This window comes from Thunnus thynnus, chromosome 6 (genome assembly GCF_963924715.1).
Source record: "Thunnus thynnus chromosome 6, fThuThy2.1, whole genome shotgun sequence".
NCBI lineage: Eukaryota > Metazoa > Chordata > Actinopteri > Scombriformes > Scombridae > Thunnus > Thunnus thynnus.
Window position 1 is genome coordinate 27,617,293 of NC_089522.1, and position 15,764 is coordinate 27,633,056.

Consider the following 15,764-nt stretch of genomic DNA (forward strand, 5'->3'; position numbering starts at 1 on the left):
ATAGGAAAGTCTCATTTTTGAAATACTTGTACCAAAGAAGTTACATATCCAATGACAAAGAAGCATATACAGAGCTATATTTACAGTATTCATGTGCTGCTACCCCTTCACTCAGCTGACTGGAATGGTATAAACACCTCTGGTCCTCCTGATTGTTCCCCACAGCCATGTCATCTTTAAGCATTTCCAGTTGCAGTGGCTGGTGGTGACATAGTAAAGCACAGGGTCCAGACATGTGTTGAGGGTGACGAGGGCCAGGGTGATCCGCCGGGCGTGGTAGATGGCATCGGCGGCAGAGCAGCTCTCGATGACACCCATGCGTCGAAGGAAGTGCAGCAGGTACACAACATGGTTGGGCATGAAGCAGAACAGCGTTATAGCCAGGATGGTGTAAATGACCCTCACGGCTTTTTGGGCTGTTTTAGTCTGTATCTTGGAGATGCGCCTCGCAGCCAGTGGGTAACACACCAGGATGATAATGGACGGCAGCAGGGAGCCAAAGATCAGGCCCAGCACGCTGTACACCCCTAAGCGCGTTTGCCACTCATTCATGGCAAAATTCTCAAAGCAGCTATGACCTCCAGATTCTTGAGTGTTGGTTTTCAGAGGTCCCAGGAGGACAAAGACGAGCATAGCCACTCCAATGACGCCCCACAGCACTGCGCTCACAACCAGAGAGCACCGTGGGCTCCGCAGCCTCAGGTAGACGTGCGGATGTACGGTGGCCATGTAGCGGTCCACGCAGATGCACGTCATGAAATAGATGCTCATGTAGACGTTGGCAAAGAACAGAATACCTGTGATGCGGCAGGTAAAGTCCCCAAACTCCCAGTTGTTTCTGTTGAGGTGGTAGTGGATCCGAAAGGGTAGAGTGCACAGGATGAGGATGTCTGCCAGAGCCAGATTGCTGATGTAAACACTGAAGGCTGTGCGGGGAGTGATCTTAAAGGTGAAGACGAAGAGGGCAGCGAGATTACCTGGTAGACCTAAAACTAAAGCTAAGATGTAAACCACTGGGTAAACGTAGTACTGGTACTCTGCTGAGGGCATACCACAGTTGGCACCCGTCTCGTTCATCGTTGCAGGTTGAGTGTTTTTTGAATGTAGTCAAATGAAAATCAGAGAGCGTGGGTTGATTCTCATAAACACTGCTGCTTTGCAGACCGTCTGCTGTAATGACAACTGTAGAAAAACAGACATGTTTCCATTTAGAGTTTTTCACACTTTCACATGATCTTGGAAACAAACCATCTACTTGACTAACAACACTTTTATTCTGCCAAACACATTATTTTTGGTCTGGAAACAGACTTGATTATTCTGAATTGTTCAGGTTTCTTAAAGCAAGATGAAAAGCTGGGGGTGAACATTTGTACGCTTCATACGATACACAGTTACTCATTTCAGGGATAATCTAAAGAAGAGCAAAGTGAAACAAAGCAGAAGAAGACTAACGGGTTATAAAGTCAACAAAGTTACACTTCATCCATTACTGTACTTGTAAGAGTGAATATTATTACTTGTGGATTGACTTTTCACATTTTCAGAAGTTACAAATTGCCTGAAATCAACAAAACCTAGACTATACAACTTCACAATAAACTATAAAGCATTTGGGGAATAAAGAAATCACTTACTTAGTTTAACTGAGACTCCTTGGTTCAATCTTCAGACGTAGAAAGCTTCGGTGTCGGTTGAAAACTCATGAGACGAAGCCGTGTTTTGCTGCTGCACTTTGTGCAGCTCCTCTCCGTGTGGCTCCTTGTGTACAGTGAGTATAACATGCTGCTCTTCGCTCAGACCTCCTGATTTCCTGTTTAAGTGAGATGTAGGTGTACGATTGAGAAGTAGGCTTGAAACTATAGCATGACACTAGATTATGCATGTAGTAGTCTATTTCTGTCACCCACCCAGTGCAGTGTGATATGTGGTGGGTAAACCCAAACTCTCCTTACTCACACCCCCAAACAAAGAAACAAGAATGGTCAATCAAAAACAAAAAAAACCCCCTGCAAATTATGTGATACATTAAAAAAAACAGCATAACTCTCATATGGAAATCAATATAATTCATTTGCTTTACCATTTCATTATTTTTCTGTCCTTACTCTGTCACCCAATCCTGTAGGTAGGCTCCCCAGGAGTCTTGCATGTCCTGAGAATAATTTGCCATTGAATCGTTATTTCTGTCTGGGTGCGATCCTTTAATATCGCAGAAAAACAGATAAAGCTTTCGTCTCCTCATACATTTCCACATTTTCCTTTATGATGAGTTTATTTATGATTTCTGGATGGTTTGCGGGCTGGCCTGGGGCTTTGATATGATTACACAGAGGTCAAACATGCTGCACATGCTCTGTTATATTTGGATTTAAGTGTCAGCTGTGTTCTGTGCAATTCTGGGTAATTAGTTGAAAAGGATACAGGGATTTGAACAGAGGTTTTTTAAAGTCATGGGCAGTCAGAGGTGAATTAGAATTCAAAGGCGTGCTGTCCTGGCTTGTAATTGTTCAACAACATAAACTGATGGTATTTCCACACAGTGTTTGACTGCTGGCTGACAAATGACGGCATTGTATACTGATATGATGATAAAGAGGACTGTGCAAAAGTTTTAGGCACTTCATATATTTAGATTCTTGTCTATTCTGCAATACCATCAGGGAGGCATCTAATCACTCCCAAATGTATTCTGCAGCATGACAACGACCCCAAACATACAGCTACAGTCATAAAGAACTATCTTCAGTGACAATAAGAGCGATGAGTCTTGCAACAGATGGTTTTGCCCCCCACAGAGCCCTGATCTCAACATCATGGAGTCAGTCTGAAATTACATGAAGAGACAGAAGCAACTGAGACAGAGTATTGTGCTGATTCTTGTCTGATTTGTGCAGTAAATTCATCAAATTCAGTGTCCTGTATCGCTATTTTACAAGCTACATATAGTACAGCCTCTATGCTTGACTCAAACTATTAACTCATAGTCCTTCAGATTTAAGGTTTCATATTACTCAAATCCAGACATCAACATAGTCATCTATGCACATCAACAAAAAGTTGACCCCGTCACACACTTTGAACGACAGCCCCCTCATTTACATAAATATATTTAAAACGGAATAAATTCAATGGGAAAGTAGATAGGGGAATTTATACAAAGGTAAGTAAATACAGAAGCAAATTGCAAAACAGAAATTACAATTTATGTCACATTTTATCAAATAATCAATGCCTAAATTTAATTGTATTATTTTATTATTTAACAATATTATTTTGGTACATTTGATAGCATATTAATTTATCATTATGAGTTATTTATAATTTTTGATTTTTGGCAGTTTCAGTCCTTTACAGCTGTTCAGGTGAACACAGCGCGTGCACGCGTACGGGAACAAGTCAGCTTTAAAACCAGTTAGGACATAACACCGGTGTATCGAAGTCGGTTCGTCTCTCGAATAATGTTCCCCTACAGTTAAAATAAGAGTTTCTCGCAGCTCCCTCCTCTGCATTTAGGGTCAAGGTTATGGTGATTAGACGTAGCTGGTTGAGTTGTGGTTCGGTTAAGTTTGAGCATCATAAAAGACGACTTGTTAAGGAGGATGGGCTTCTCACCGGAAGTTAAGTGATTACGTTTAGCGGTCGGCGGAAGAAGTATCGAACCATGAAGTTGTTCGCTAGCTAGTTGGAACCGAAGTTAACATGCAAATTATCGTGATTAAATAAAGTAAGATATGCTGCAACACTATCTAACTAAATGCCGAAACATGCCTGACATTATTGACTTAATTCAAGGGCGTATTCAGAAAAGACTGTCATGCTAACTTAGCTAACTAGCTACTGTTGTTAGCTATAAAAACAGTTTCATGCCTAACCTGGTGACCCGTTTTTCACCCTGATTTAAACGCTTTTGGTCGTTATTGTTGACATTCTCTTAAAGTAAGAGCGTCACAAAACATACACTTTTAGCCCAGTAATATCTGTAACATGGATAAGTCAGCTGTGTTAAACACAGACGGTGCAGATGCAACAGTGGATGCAGATAAATGTTATATCTGCCTGAGTCTCTTCAGAGAGCAGACTGTTGCCTCTCTGGAAAACTGCCAGCATGTGTTTTGTCTTGAATGTATTCTTCAGTGGTCCCAGGTAAACACACACCTCACCTGTCACTCCTGTCTCACAATCACATGTAGTCAGTGTGGTCCAGATGTCAACAGAAAAAGCAATAAACAGTAAACATAAACATAACAGTGTAAGAAAGAGAGGGACAGTAATTTATAAAGATCCTGTGCAGTAGGATGGACTGTGTGCATGCATATTGACACGATTAAAACTGCAAAAAAGCAGTGCAATTGACATGATAAAAAAAACTACTATAAATAAATATAAATGTGAATGCTAATAAACTATGTGTGTGTGTATTAACAGGATATCTGTGTCAGTCTTATCCACGGATACTGTTATCAGAAAAATATTTTCTCTTGCCAATGTGATGTAACAGTCCTACATGAGTGATGTCACATATTTGCAGGGATTTTTGATAAGCCCTTTATAATTTCCTTATCGATTATTTAATCGGTTCATCGCTTTGCCTTTAAAATGTCAGAAAATAGCTAAAAATTTCCAGTATGATATGAAGTGATGATTACACAGTGCTTGTTTTTTTCCAACCAACAGGCCAAAACTCAAATAAATTCACTTTACAACTGTCCTCTCTTAACAGCACATTGTTTAATAGTTTAAATGAAAATATTTAAGCACATAAAAGTAGATGTAATGACATCTTTAAAAATGTTTTTGATAACAACCAAACATTGTTTGGTTCAAGCTTCTCAAATGTGAAGATTTGCTGATTTTCTTATGTCTTATGTCTTATTTCTTACGTTTATGTTGTTGTAAATTGAATCTAAAGACTTCAGCTTCCACTATTAATCGAGAACATAACTGTCAGATTAATTGCTAAACAAAATAATAATTAGTTACAAACCTATTTGAAATGCATGAGCCTCCAAGTACAGTACCTCTTCTGTGTTCAAAATGTGAATCAAATTGTAAAACACTGTTATTTCAATGCTAAGTTGCATAATAACCATCAAGGGAATGAAAACATTTTGTTGTTCTGTCTCGATTCTCAGACAGCCAACACCTGTCCGGTGGATCGGATCAGTTTTACTTTCATCCATCCTGGAGGCAACATTCAAAAGAAGGTGACTATTTGCAGTATGTGAAGGAGGCTTTCTGCCAAGCATTTAGAAATATGTTAACAGCGTTGGTGGCTGAATTGTTTGTGCTGCTGCAGATCAAAGTGAGGACGCACAAAAAGGATGATGATGAAGAAGAAGAAGAAGAGGAGCGGAGCAGTGCTGTTATCTGTGAGGAATGTGGACGCAGCGACCGTAGGCACCGGCTGCTGGTGTGCATCCACTGTGATTCAGGGTATGATATTACAGAACAGTATGTACGGAGCCCCGGACGTTCTGAAAAATCTTGTCAGCACAAACACACGTCATTATCTTCTGTGCATGAGATGATGTGGACTAAGATAATGACTTTAGGGCACTAGATATGTATTTTTTTGTGAACAAGACCCATATCCTGTGCACGCAAGTCATTATCTTGTTCACATATGACACACTTTTATGTAGTGATGTTGTTACAGCGGATGTTTAATTTGTCATGATTTTTCTAATCTAATCTTAAATGTTCAGTAAATATCAAGTTTTATTTCAGTATTAGTAGTCCTGTGAGAGAAAGAGGGGGTTGTATTTGACTTTAACCATTTTACACTGAAACATCGTCTGCTATCAGACTCTGGTGCAGCTGTGGGAAATACACAAGGTTCATGAGGTTAAAGACATTTCATCCCAAAATTGTGGTTGTACTGTATGTTTCAGGTATCATATAGACTGCTTGACACCCTCATTAAACACGGGCCCTGAAGGTGACTGGATTTGTCCTGATTGTGCGGTCACTCCTCATCATACAGGTAAAGCTGTGTAGTCAATGATCACTCATGTTACATGTCACAACACTTGAACTGATTGTAACCCTTCTTCAAAGGACCATCCTTGGGTTTTTATGTTTTCTAACTCATTTAATTCAAACCATGTACTCACCACATTACTGCCAACCTGTTTCCAAAACATATAGCACCTCATAAATGTGTCCTCCAGGAAGCCACTGTTTTTTGTTTATGTCAATAAGGTATGGCAGTCAACATTACAGGAATAAAACCAAATCTAAATGTTCACTCTGATAGATAGGAACATTTCTCTATTTTATCAGTTTTAGACTATGGTGACATGCTTCGGCAGCCACTTTAAAGCACCTTGATCTAGCATTCTGTACTCATTCATTACTGGTGATGCTTATAACATTCATCACTGCATCCTGTACAAAAAGGTTGGGAGGTCCTCTCTCTCTCTCTGAGAGGCAGGATTTGCAGATGTATTTGTTTATTTATAAGGCCCTTATTGGAAAGCTGCCTTCTTACATTAATTCCATGCTAGTTTGGTCCACTGGACCACATTACACCAGGACTAATGATTGGCTCATGCTCCATGTCCCTTGTGTTCATACAGAGCTTGGAAGATCTACTTTTGGCTTCTTTGTACCATTAACCTGGAACACACTACAAAGCACTTTAGAAATGAATTCATTGGTAACTCTTGGTCATTTTAAATCCACTATCTCAAACCTTTTAACTTCTGTTTGTACCTGTTTTTAATGATTTTGTTGTTGCTTTATTTATTAATTGTATTTATATGTTTGTTTTATTGATTGTCTTCTTTCTTGCTCAACGTCATTGTAAATTAAGGCTTTTCCCTCAAGGATTTTCGAGTTTAAATAAAGACAAATATTTGCTCTCTATTTGGAAATTATAAAAGGAAATAGAGCATCACTACCTGTAGCCTCTCGGTCTCTGAGGCTACAGGTAGTGATGGTTCCTAGGAAGTAACCATTAAAGCACCAGTTTGCAGGATGTAAAGGGGGATAGATTTAGATTCGTATTTGTGAAATTGTTCCTGTACAGAAGGCTCAGCGGTAGAAGAAGAGATCAGTGATGGGGAACTAACAGACCTTTTAGCCGAAGTAGATGAGACGCCGTCTACCAGCAGTCGCCTTCGGCCCTCCACCATCAATCAGCCCAGCAGCTCCAGTGGACGACGACACAGCCAGAGGATCCAGAGCAGAGCCAGCAGCAGTCCTGACCCTCGCCCTGAAACCTCCTGGGTCAGTTCAGCATTAAATTACAGTACTGTGTGTTTGTCATGTGTTTATTTACCAGATATCATGAGGCGAGGTTGTTAAATATATCTATTTCTGGAGATCGGCTAATTTTTGCTTTACAAAATGTGTAGGCCTACATTCATGATGTTGGAGTTTATGTGTGGCAGAAATACAGAAAGGCTGGACGATAGGACAAAAATATGACCATATTTTTTAAGGATAAGACTGGTGATATTCTATATTTTTGTTATTTTCAACAAATACCGCCAAAAACCAACAATTTACAACCAATAATTTACTAAAACACTGTGCACTGCAGTGTTTATAAAATGTCACTCAGTCAGGAGGAAATGGTAAATTTTTTGGGGTCTATTTTCAGAGAAAATTAATACATAATTGGTGCTCTAGTGCAGTGGTTCCCAACCCACAGGGTCAGATCCTGCACATGGGGTCGTTGGATTAATCTAAGGGGTTGGATTAATCTAAGGGGTTACCCGTCACTGGAAGGGTACTTCACAATGTTGTTCACCCATACAGTGCACCCTATAGAGCACCTTAACAGCATTGTTTTGGTTCATTGAAAGGGGGACTCATCATGGCATCATGTTTTCTCACACATGGGGACACCCAAGAGGTGTTTTTTTTTTCATTGAAACACAATTCTGCACTTCAGTATGTTAGACTTAAGGGAACACTAAATTGCACTTTTTTTGTCCACTAGAAAGGCATCCATACAAAACCTACAGCTCATCCCATCACAAAAGGCAACTCAGAGGGCACCGCTCTCTTCATTTAAAGGGCACATCATGTTTTCTCGCTTTCGGGGGTTCTTTACAGGTCACTATCACACTTTGTTCCACTGAAAGGGCACCAGTGATTGTCACATGTAGAGACACTCTAAAGGGCATTTCATCCTGATTTACAGAACAGAACTTTGGTATGTTTTCTCCTTTGTGCTGGCACCTTGGGGCAGTTAGAGGTCACCTTAACCCCCTGCTTCACAAAGCCCAAGTCAACATCTTCAAATATCTTGTTTTGGCCACAACTCAAAGATAAAATTTGGACTCTTTTTTTATCAATAGTTTCCTATTAATGTAAGAGTTGGCAACTAGGCCTAATCAATTAATCGGCTAATTGTTGCAGCTCTACAAAATTAAATGCAAATCCAGATTTATGGTCCATAGAGAACAGGTTCTCATGACGTGTCGTCTGACCACGTTTGAAATCAAATGTGTTTACAGTTTCGAATGGCTTCACTCAAAGGATGGTGTGAAAAGTAAACCGTCACAGAGAGGGAAGGGGTGCGAGGGAGATGCAATATCGTTTAAACAACAGGGATAACAATGCATATTTTCTGATTGTCTCTCCTGGAAGGCAGTCATAGTGTTTGTACTCCATTGTTCACAGAGAAAGTGACAGAAATAGTTGTGTCAAGAATGAAAATAAGAGCTGGAGAGAAAAGTTGAAACCTTGGCTCCTTTCTCACCTCTGCACAGCTGGCCAATCACTGTGGGTGTGAATGTTGGCTGGTTGGTGTCAGAAAGTCAAGAGGCATGTAACCTCCGTGTGAGGACATGGTATTTGTTAAATGTCCGGGACTCCCCACCAGTCAGTCAGAGCTTTAGACACCTTTTGGATGAAAGGCCTTAACTTAGGCCTTCTACATATACCTTGACCTTTTTTACTGAGAATCTTGGCATAAACAAACTACAAATTAAATATAATTCAAATTATGGGCATTTGGTGTATGTTATTAAATGTATTACGGACATTATTCATTTAAGTAACCTCAGGTATGTCGTTAACTTGCTCAAGTAAATAGGGCAAATGAAAATAATTCAAGCAGGCATCGAGGGGAAAAGATTTTTTAAGTGCAGCATCTAACCACACTTCCTGCCATGCTGAGTGATTTTCCTTTACGTGTACTGTAAGTGGTGCAAATACACTTTCCTAGAAGATCAGTCATCTGTCTGCAGACACATTTGTATCATCTTTGGCTGCACGGTCGGTCAAACAGGGCGCCTTCTGGTGTCTGTGGTTACTGTCTGACAAAAAACATTTTCTTTGCCCTCCTGGGTTCATCTGTGTGGGTTTACAGCTGCTGTTTCTGCTTGTGTGACACTGGTTTATTGTGACTTCTGATATATTGGTGTTTAATCAGGGGTCAAGGGGGCCTTTAGTTTGCTGTATTCATCAAAAGAAGCTCTTCTTCTTAAGCTGTTAAGAGTACAGTTCTTCAGGTGGCACACTCTTTACCTGACGAGACATCTGTGAGCTCGTGAAGTGAAGACGGCTTTGTTTACTCACTCAAGGACATCCAAGCGTGTGTTTTTCCTCTTTTCAACCAAGACTTGAACTGTGGTCTTCTGTTGCTCGAGGACTCTGTGGATCATCTCCGCTCCTCTACTTAGTGTTTTAGTGATTTGCTGACAGTCAATCAGGTCATAACCCACTTTTATGTAAACTAAAAGTCTCTGGCTACTATTTTTAGCCGGCAACTGCACAATTAATTCAGGAGTATTGAACACTTCTTCCTGTTCATGTCAAAAATATCCTATCTTTTAAAAAAAAGGGGAAATAGCCAGTTTATTATAGTAATAATTATTATAATAAACATTATTTAAATAGCACTTTTCTCAACAAAGTCACAAAATGCTTTACAGCTTTTTTTTCATTCTTTAAGCTCAGTTCAGATCTTTATTGTCCCACAATAAAAAAAAATCCTTTTGCAGCATAAAAAAATAAAAACATAACATAAATACATGGAGACAGTTGAAGACTTTAAAAGTGACTATATCATACACACAATACAGAATACAATACGATGTTAATGTAATAAAAGAAAAGAAAAACTGCTACAATAAGAATAGGGATAAGATAAAATGCTAAAAGGGCAGTTTATAGTGTATTAAAGACAAACGTTCATTGTATATGGGATTAATGAAAAATTGGACCTGTTGCATCAAATTTTTGGTAATTTGTATCTCTGATTAGAGGCAAAGATATCAAATCCTTAAAGAGACGATGGTCCGGATTTGCTAATATGGATTTAGCTTTCATTCTCAATTATTGAATAGTCCTTATTTCTTTAAAAAAAACACATAATTCACATTTGTGTTGTAAATACTTCATATTTACCAAATATAAAGACAAAGTTGTGCGGATGACAGGATACAAAAATACAAACCTTTTGTGAATAAATACCAGTACACTGTTAACAAGGCACCGTGCAGGAACACCATCATGTGCCGAATGAAATCTGTCAGTTGATAATGATGTATTTTACTTATACAGCTCTTTTAAAAGGCACTCGAAGACGCCTCACATAGATAAACAAATTGACCAAAAGACATCACACAACACAAACAACAGAGCAGCAGTAAATACACAGAGTTAAAAGTAGAAAACAAATGCAGTAAAGGAGATAAGAGGACAAAAAAGACTCTCAGTTAAAGGAAACATCAGGTTTGCTTGTGATCTGTGAAACACAACTTTCCATCACTTGGATGTTTATGCCTGTGAATTATCATCACTGTTTTTTGTTCTTATTTCTCAGCACGTACCTAAATACTTGTTACGGGCATCAAAGCCGTCAGTCACAACAGATGAATCAGCTGCACCTCAACACAGCAGTAAGTTATCATCTATCAGCTCACTTCCCCGTAGCTTCAAGAGTCTTTACATGCTTTGATGTTTAACTTTTGTCTGTTTTTGTGTGTTTCACAGATTTAAAGACTAGAAAAAGAAGGAAACGTGCAACTTGAGCTGCTGGAATACAGTTTATATCGTCACAGCAGCTGAATGTGCTTCTGCCAGAAACGACCACATGGTGGCAGCATCGCGTTAGCAGTCAGACGTTAAGTTCCAAACATAAACATGATATGAAGGAAATGAACTTGAACCAGGTGCTGCTTTTTTATTCTTTTAACAGTGACGTTGATATCCTTTGTAAAAAAAACTGTTGTTGAATGTTTCTGTTTTCACTTTCCTGAAACAGTAAGGCTGATAATAATCTATATTTTTCTTACTGTCAACAAATCCTATAAGAGTTAGTCTTTGCCAACTTTACTGTTTCTTCCTGAAGATGTAAATCTTTAAAAATGGCTTAAAAATATATAAAACAGCTTCTAAAAATTACTTTTAAGAGGTTATTTTTTGTAAAGGTGGCAAACGTTCATGCAAATACAAGTAAATAGAGCATTAACTGAGGACTATTTTCAGCCATGGATTAATACACTTGGTTCTAGTGCGAATTTGCTGCAGCAGGATGGTCTATGTGGGATTGACTCAAAATAAACTGCGGTTGCCATCTTCAGCATAATGAAAGGACACGTCAGCCGCTGCAACAGCGTGACTCACTGTTGTGTTTTTAATAATTTTTGGACAACAATAGAGCTCCATAGCGCAGAGGAATAAGATATATCTGGCTTCAGCTACAAACCCTTGTCAGCAGGAACAATTTATTGTTGGTTTTGGGGGTTTTTGTTGGATTTGTTGACAATAAGAACAGTATAGAATATCACCAGGCTTATTTACTTTTAGTTGTCATATAATTTGTGTAAATAAAGTATTAATTGTTTGACATTCTTGTTCCTCTGTATGTATGTCAGCATCTCTGTGCTGGTTGATTTACTGTAGAAAACATGAGGTATCAGAAAAGGCAGTGGTTAACTTTTTAAAGAGCAGGATACACTCACCAGATGCAATATCATTTTTAAGTTGTTCGGCTTTATAAAACAGTAGAAAAAGTTGGACGGCATGTTTCTGTGGGACAAGTAGGAGCTTCAAAATATTACAGTCTTTTACAACCAGAAGCCTCCTGTTTGGGTCCTAGTTATACACAGCACAGACATTTAAAACATCTAGAGTGTTCCTTGTTATGTTTCAGGTTGGGGATTCAAATAAAACATTAATCAAAGTTTCTTAAACGTGTAATCTGAAAGGAAGAGAAGTACTTCACATTCACAACAGTGGAGGAGCTCCCATACAAGGTGCTGCCCTGATCATCTGGAGCAATTCTGGAGGTTCAGTTTCTTCCTCAAGGACAATTCAACATCTGGACAGGACAAGGCGAGGATTGACCCGCCAACTACTGGACGACCTGTTCATGAGCCACAGCTGCTCGATTTTTTTTTTTTTTTTTTTTTTAATGTGACCAATATATTATTTAATTAAATAAAACTTAATGAACCATTTTATGAGCTGAATTTTGTAATACACCACCTTCATCTGCAAAAGAAATCATAACTTTTGGCAAATTTTTTGACTTTTACACTGAAAACAAGTTTGTCTTTTCAACAAACAAGTTGTGAAACATGACCGTCTACAGCCACACTAGCTGTGTTTTGCTGATGTTTAGCGGGTATGTTGACCATGTTCACCATCTTATTTTAAGGTACTAACATGCTAACATTTGCCTCATAAATCAAAGTATTGGACAAATTAAAAATTTGACCTGATTATGGTGCTAGATGGGAACTGAAGAGGTCACCCAGTTATTATAATTCATCCTGAGGGAAACATGAATGTGTTTACCACGTTTCATTGTAATCCATCCAGTAGTTATTGAAACATTTCATTCAAACCCACAAACATCGACGTCATTGTGGCGCTACAGAGAAAGTCAGTGGATCATCAAAGCCAGCAGGCTTCGTTCTCTGGGGGTCATGAACGTCTGTACAAAATTTCATGCAACAATTAATGATCGATAGGAAATCAATCGCCAACTATTCTGATAATCGACTAATCATTTTGAGTCCTTTTTTAAAGAAAATGACATTTACATTTACATGAAGAAATTTGGCGATTTTGTCTTACGTGAGGCAAAGAACAAACACATCTGACCAACTGGTGAAACATAGAAGATAACAGTGTTTGTAAGTAATGGGTTCAAACAAGTGGAGAAGCACAGGGGTCCAAGTGGAGCCTTACCAAAAAACAAAATAGTAAAAAAAAACAAAAAAACAGTACCAACAATCAATATTGACAGAGAACAGTATTACTTAAAGGACCAGTGTGTAAGATTTAGGGGGATCTGTTGGCAGAAATGGAATATATTCATAAGTATGTTTTAATTAGTGTATAATCACCTGAAAATAAGAATTGTTGTGTTTTCGTTATCTTAGAATGAGCCCTTTATCACTAAATAGAGAGCGGGTCCTCTTCCACAGAGCCCGCCATATTGCACCGCCATGTCCCTACAGGAGCCCAGAATGGCCAAACCAGACGCTGGCTCTAGAGAGGGCCCTTCACGTTTTTCACGAGTTTCGCAGCCACCGTAGGTTCTCCTACATGCTAGAAAGGGGAGGTTGGGGGAGGGATGTTCATTTGGTTGCAATCTGCAAACTCACCGCTAGATGCCACTAAATCCTACAAACTGGTCCTTTAATTACAACATTCAGTTGGACCTCTGAAAATTAGACCAGATATATTTATCAAATGAGCAGATTAAATGCGATGTCCACATCTGATCTGTAGTTATTTTGGTACAAGGATCACAGTGTAGATGGATGCTGGCTAAAGAAAGTATGTGAGGCGACAAAGGTGTCACTGAATCAAAGAGCAGCTCTTGTGCTCGTCTGCAGGATTTCCTCATCCTGCCTCTCAGCAGCACTGAGCCCATCGCCTAGCAACACCAGCCTCTGTGATTTCTCAGGCTCTCGTCCAGCCATACCCAAGAGGAGGCTGCCTCAGACAGACACTCTCAGATCTGTTGTTTCCGGTCTTTTGATATTAAATCCAGCCTTTGATGTCCAAAAGCATCACATGCTGAAGCAGAGAAATCAAAACTAGTTTGTGGGAGATGCAAGAAAATAAAAGACTACTGTGAGGTCAAGAAATCATGTGTTCAACCATCAGTGTGATTCCTGATATTATAGTGAAGTTATTATAGTTTATATGTATATATATATATATATATATGTCCATGCTCAGTCGATGTGTGTGTATGTGTGTTTGTGTGGTTATCAGTGTGATTCAATGGGCGGGGACTAAACGAGCCTGCAGCTCATCTTGCCCTACTTTCCCCAAAAAACAACGTGCGCAGAAAAACAAATGTTCACCTTCATTGGCCAGACATGTTTGCTGAGCAGAACTGTTGAAATGAACAAAATGTCCTGGCTCAGACATCATAGGGTGTGTAACACAAAGCGCACACAGTAAAGCGCTCACAGTTTCTTGTTTGTTGGTTTAGCCTTATTTAAGATTATTGGAGAGCAGCTCTTTGCATAATTCATCTTCTATTCTGACATTTTTGTTTCTTTACTAGCGGCTTTCCATTTTTAAAAGCCGTTTTAAGTATTGAATAAAACTTCTGACGGGTTGTTTTTGATCAGAAAAGAACTATGGAAGGTTTAATGATTTTATGATTGATACTAAAAATCACTTTTCATTCAGAAACCTTTGCATTAAATTTGTCCAAGGCTTCATTATAACATTAAAAAAACATTTCATGACTAATGTAATTGTTTTAAATGATCAAGTTTTCATTTTTCTCTCACATTCTGTTTTGTTGAGCAGATTGTAACACCTATTTAACGCTGCCATTTTGGCCAGCTCTCCCTTGTAAAAGAGATAATGTAACTCAAGTAGACGCCCCAAAACTCAAGTACAGTCGGCAGAGCCCTGGTGTCAGTATTCGTGTTGTAATTTCAAATTTCAAAGTATGACATTTGCAGTTTTTAATTTACTTTTTTAAACTGCAGGGTGATAAAATTCTACAAAATTCAAAATGAATGTTGACTAAAGGCAAATCATCTGTGTTTACACATTTTTCACTGTGAGATACAGTATTTTCTGCTTTCTTCTCCATTGATGGTGAGTTGTAGTTTAAAAAGAATAGTTTGACATTTTAGGAACTTTTTTGCTGAGATGACAAGATTGATACATCTCGTCAGGCTTGGATGAACACATTGTTCTTTTTGTTGATAGGGTTCAGCCAAACAACTTGTTTTTTGGAAGAGGCCAGCTGCTTTGTTGCTGTAATGATGTCAGTTTCACTCCCAGTAGTCCTCCCCTGTGACCCTAGTTGACCTTGTTCCACCATTCATTGAATCCTGTCGTCCTCACATCTGGTGGTGGATGGAGATTTGGATTGCTTTTGGGCATCTGAATATTTGATACTACTCTAGCTGACACAGCTTCCTGAAAAGTACTTTCCTTTGTTTTTGTTCCAGCTGTTCCAGTGCTGACCCAGTACTCACCCTATCCACTCTTTATGGGATCCTGTCACTGTTTCCTTCGCAGGAATCACTGACGGGAACAGCAGCCATTTAAAGAACCTTGCAGTCGATAAGTAGCTGCCGGTGCTGGGGGGCTTAAAGCCTGTGACTCCTTAAGCAATTAAGCTTACCCTAACATGATTAACACACAATGGAGCCAAGGTCAAAAATACTTCTAATGACTCAGTGCTCCAGAGGAAGTCTGATACTAATCAGTCCTTCCAGGAAATTGCGATTTTGTGATCGCAATAATTAACACAAATTCAAGAAATCTCCACAATATTCGCGAGAGCTCTCAGTTTTGCTAAATTACCA

At 39.0% G+C, this 15,764-nt stretch overlaps 2 protein-coding genes across 3 annotated transcripts; one reads left to right on the plus strand and one right to left on the minus strand.

Annotated features, from left to right (window-relative positions):
- Positions 1 to 110: 110 nt before the first annotated feature.
- LOC137184975 (lysophosphatidic acid receptor 6) lies at positions 111 to 4,292 on the minus strand. 2 transcript variants are annotated; one of them, XM_067593141.1, is made up of 3 exons: positions 4,164 to 4,292; positions 1,638 to 1,813; positions 111 to 1,182 (listed from the first exon to the last, which is right to left on the minus strand). In XM_067593141.1, exon 3 carries the CDS (start codon positions 1,075 to 1,077, stop codon positions 112 to 114), a length of 966 nt encoding a protein of 321 aa, XP_067449242.1. In that variant the 5' UTR covers positions 1,078 to 1,182; positions 1,638 to 1,813; positions 4,164 to 4,292; the 3' UTR covers position 111. The 2 variants fall into 2 exon arrangements, with proteins under 2 accessions (XP_067449242.1, XP_067449243.1); XM_067593142.1 differs by lacking the exon at positions 4,164 to 4,292 and having other exon boundaries at positions 1,638 to 3,195.
- On the plus strand, positions 3,422 to 11,812 carry LOC137184976 (PHD and RING finger domain-containing protein 1-like). The gene is made up of 7 exons (XM_067593143.1): positions 3,422 to 4,146; positions 5,136 to 5,207; positions 5,300 to 5,436; positions 5,895 to 5,986; positions 7,034 to 7,233; positions 10,787 to 10,862; positions 10,957 to 11,812. The coding sequence occupies exons 1-7, from the start codon at positions 3,988 to 3,990 to the stop codon at positions 10,992 to 10,994; spliced, it is 774 nt and encodes a 257-aa protein (XP_067449244.1). The 5' UTR covers positions 3,422 to 3,987; the 3' UTR covers positions 10,995 to 11,812.
- Positions 11,813 to 15,764: the final 3,952 nt, after the last annotated feature.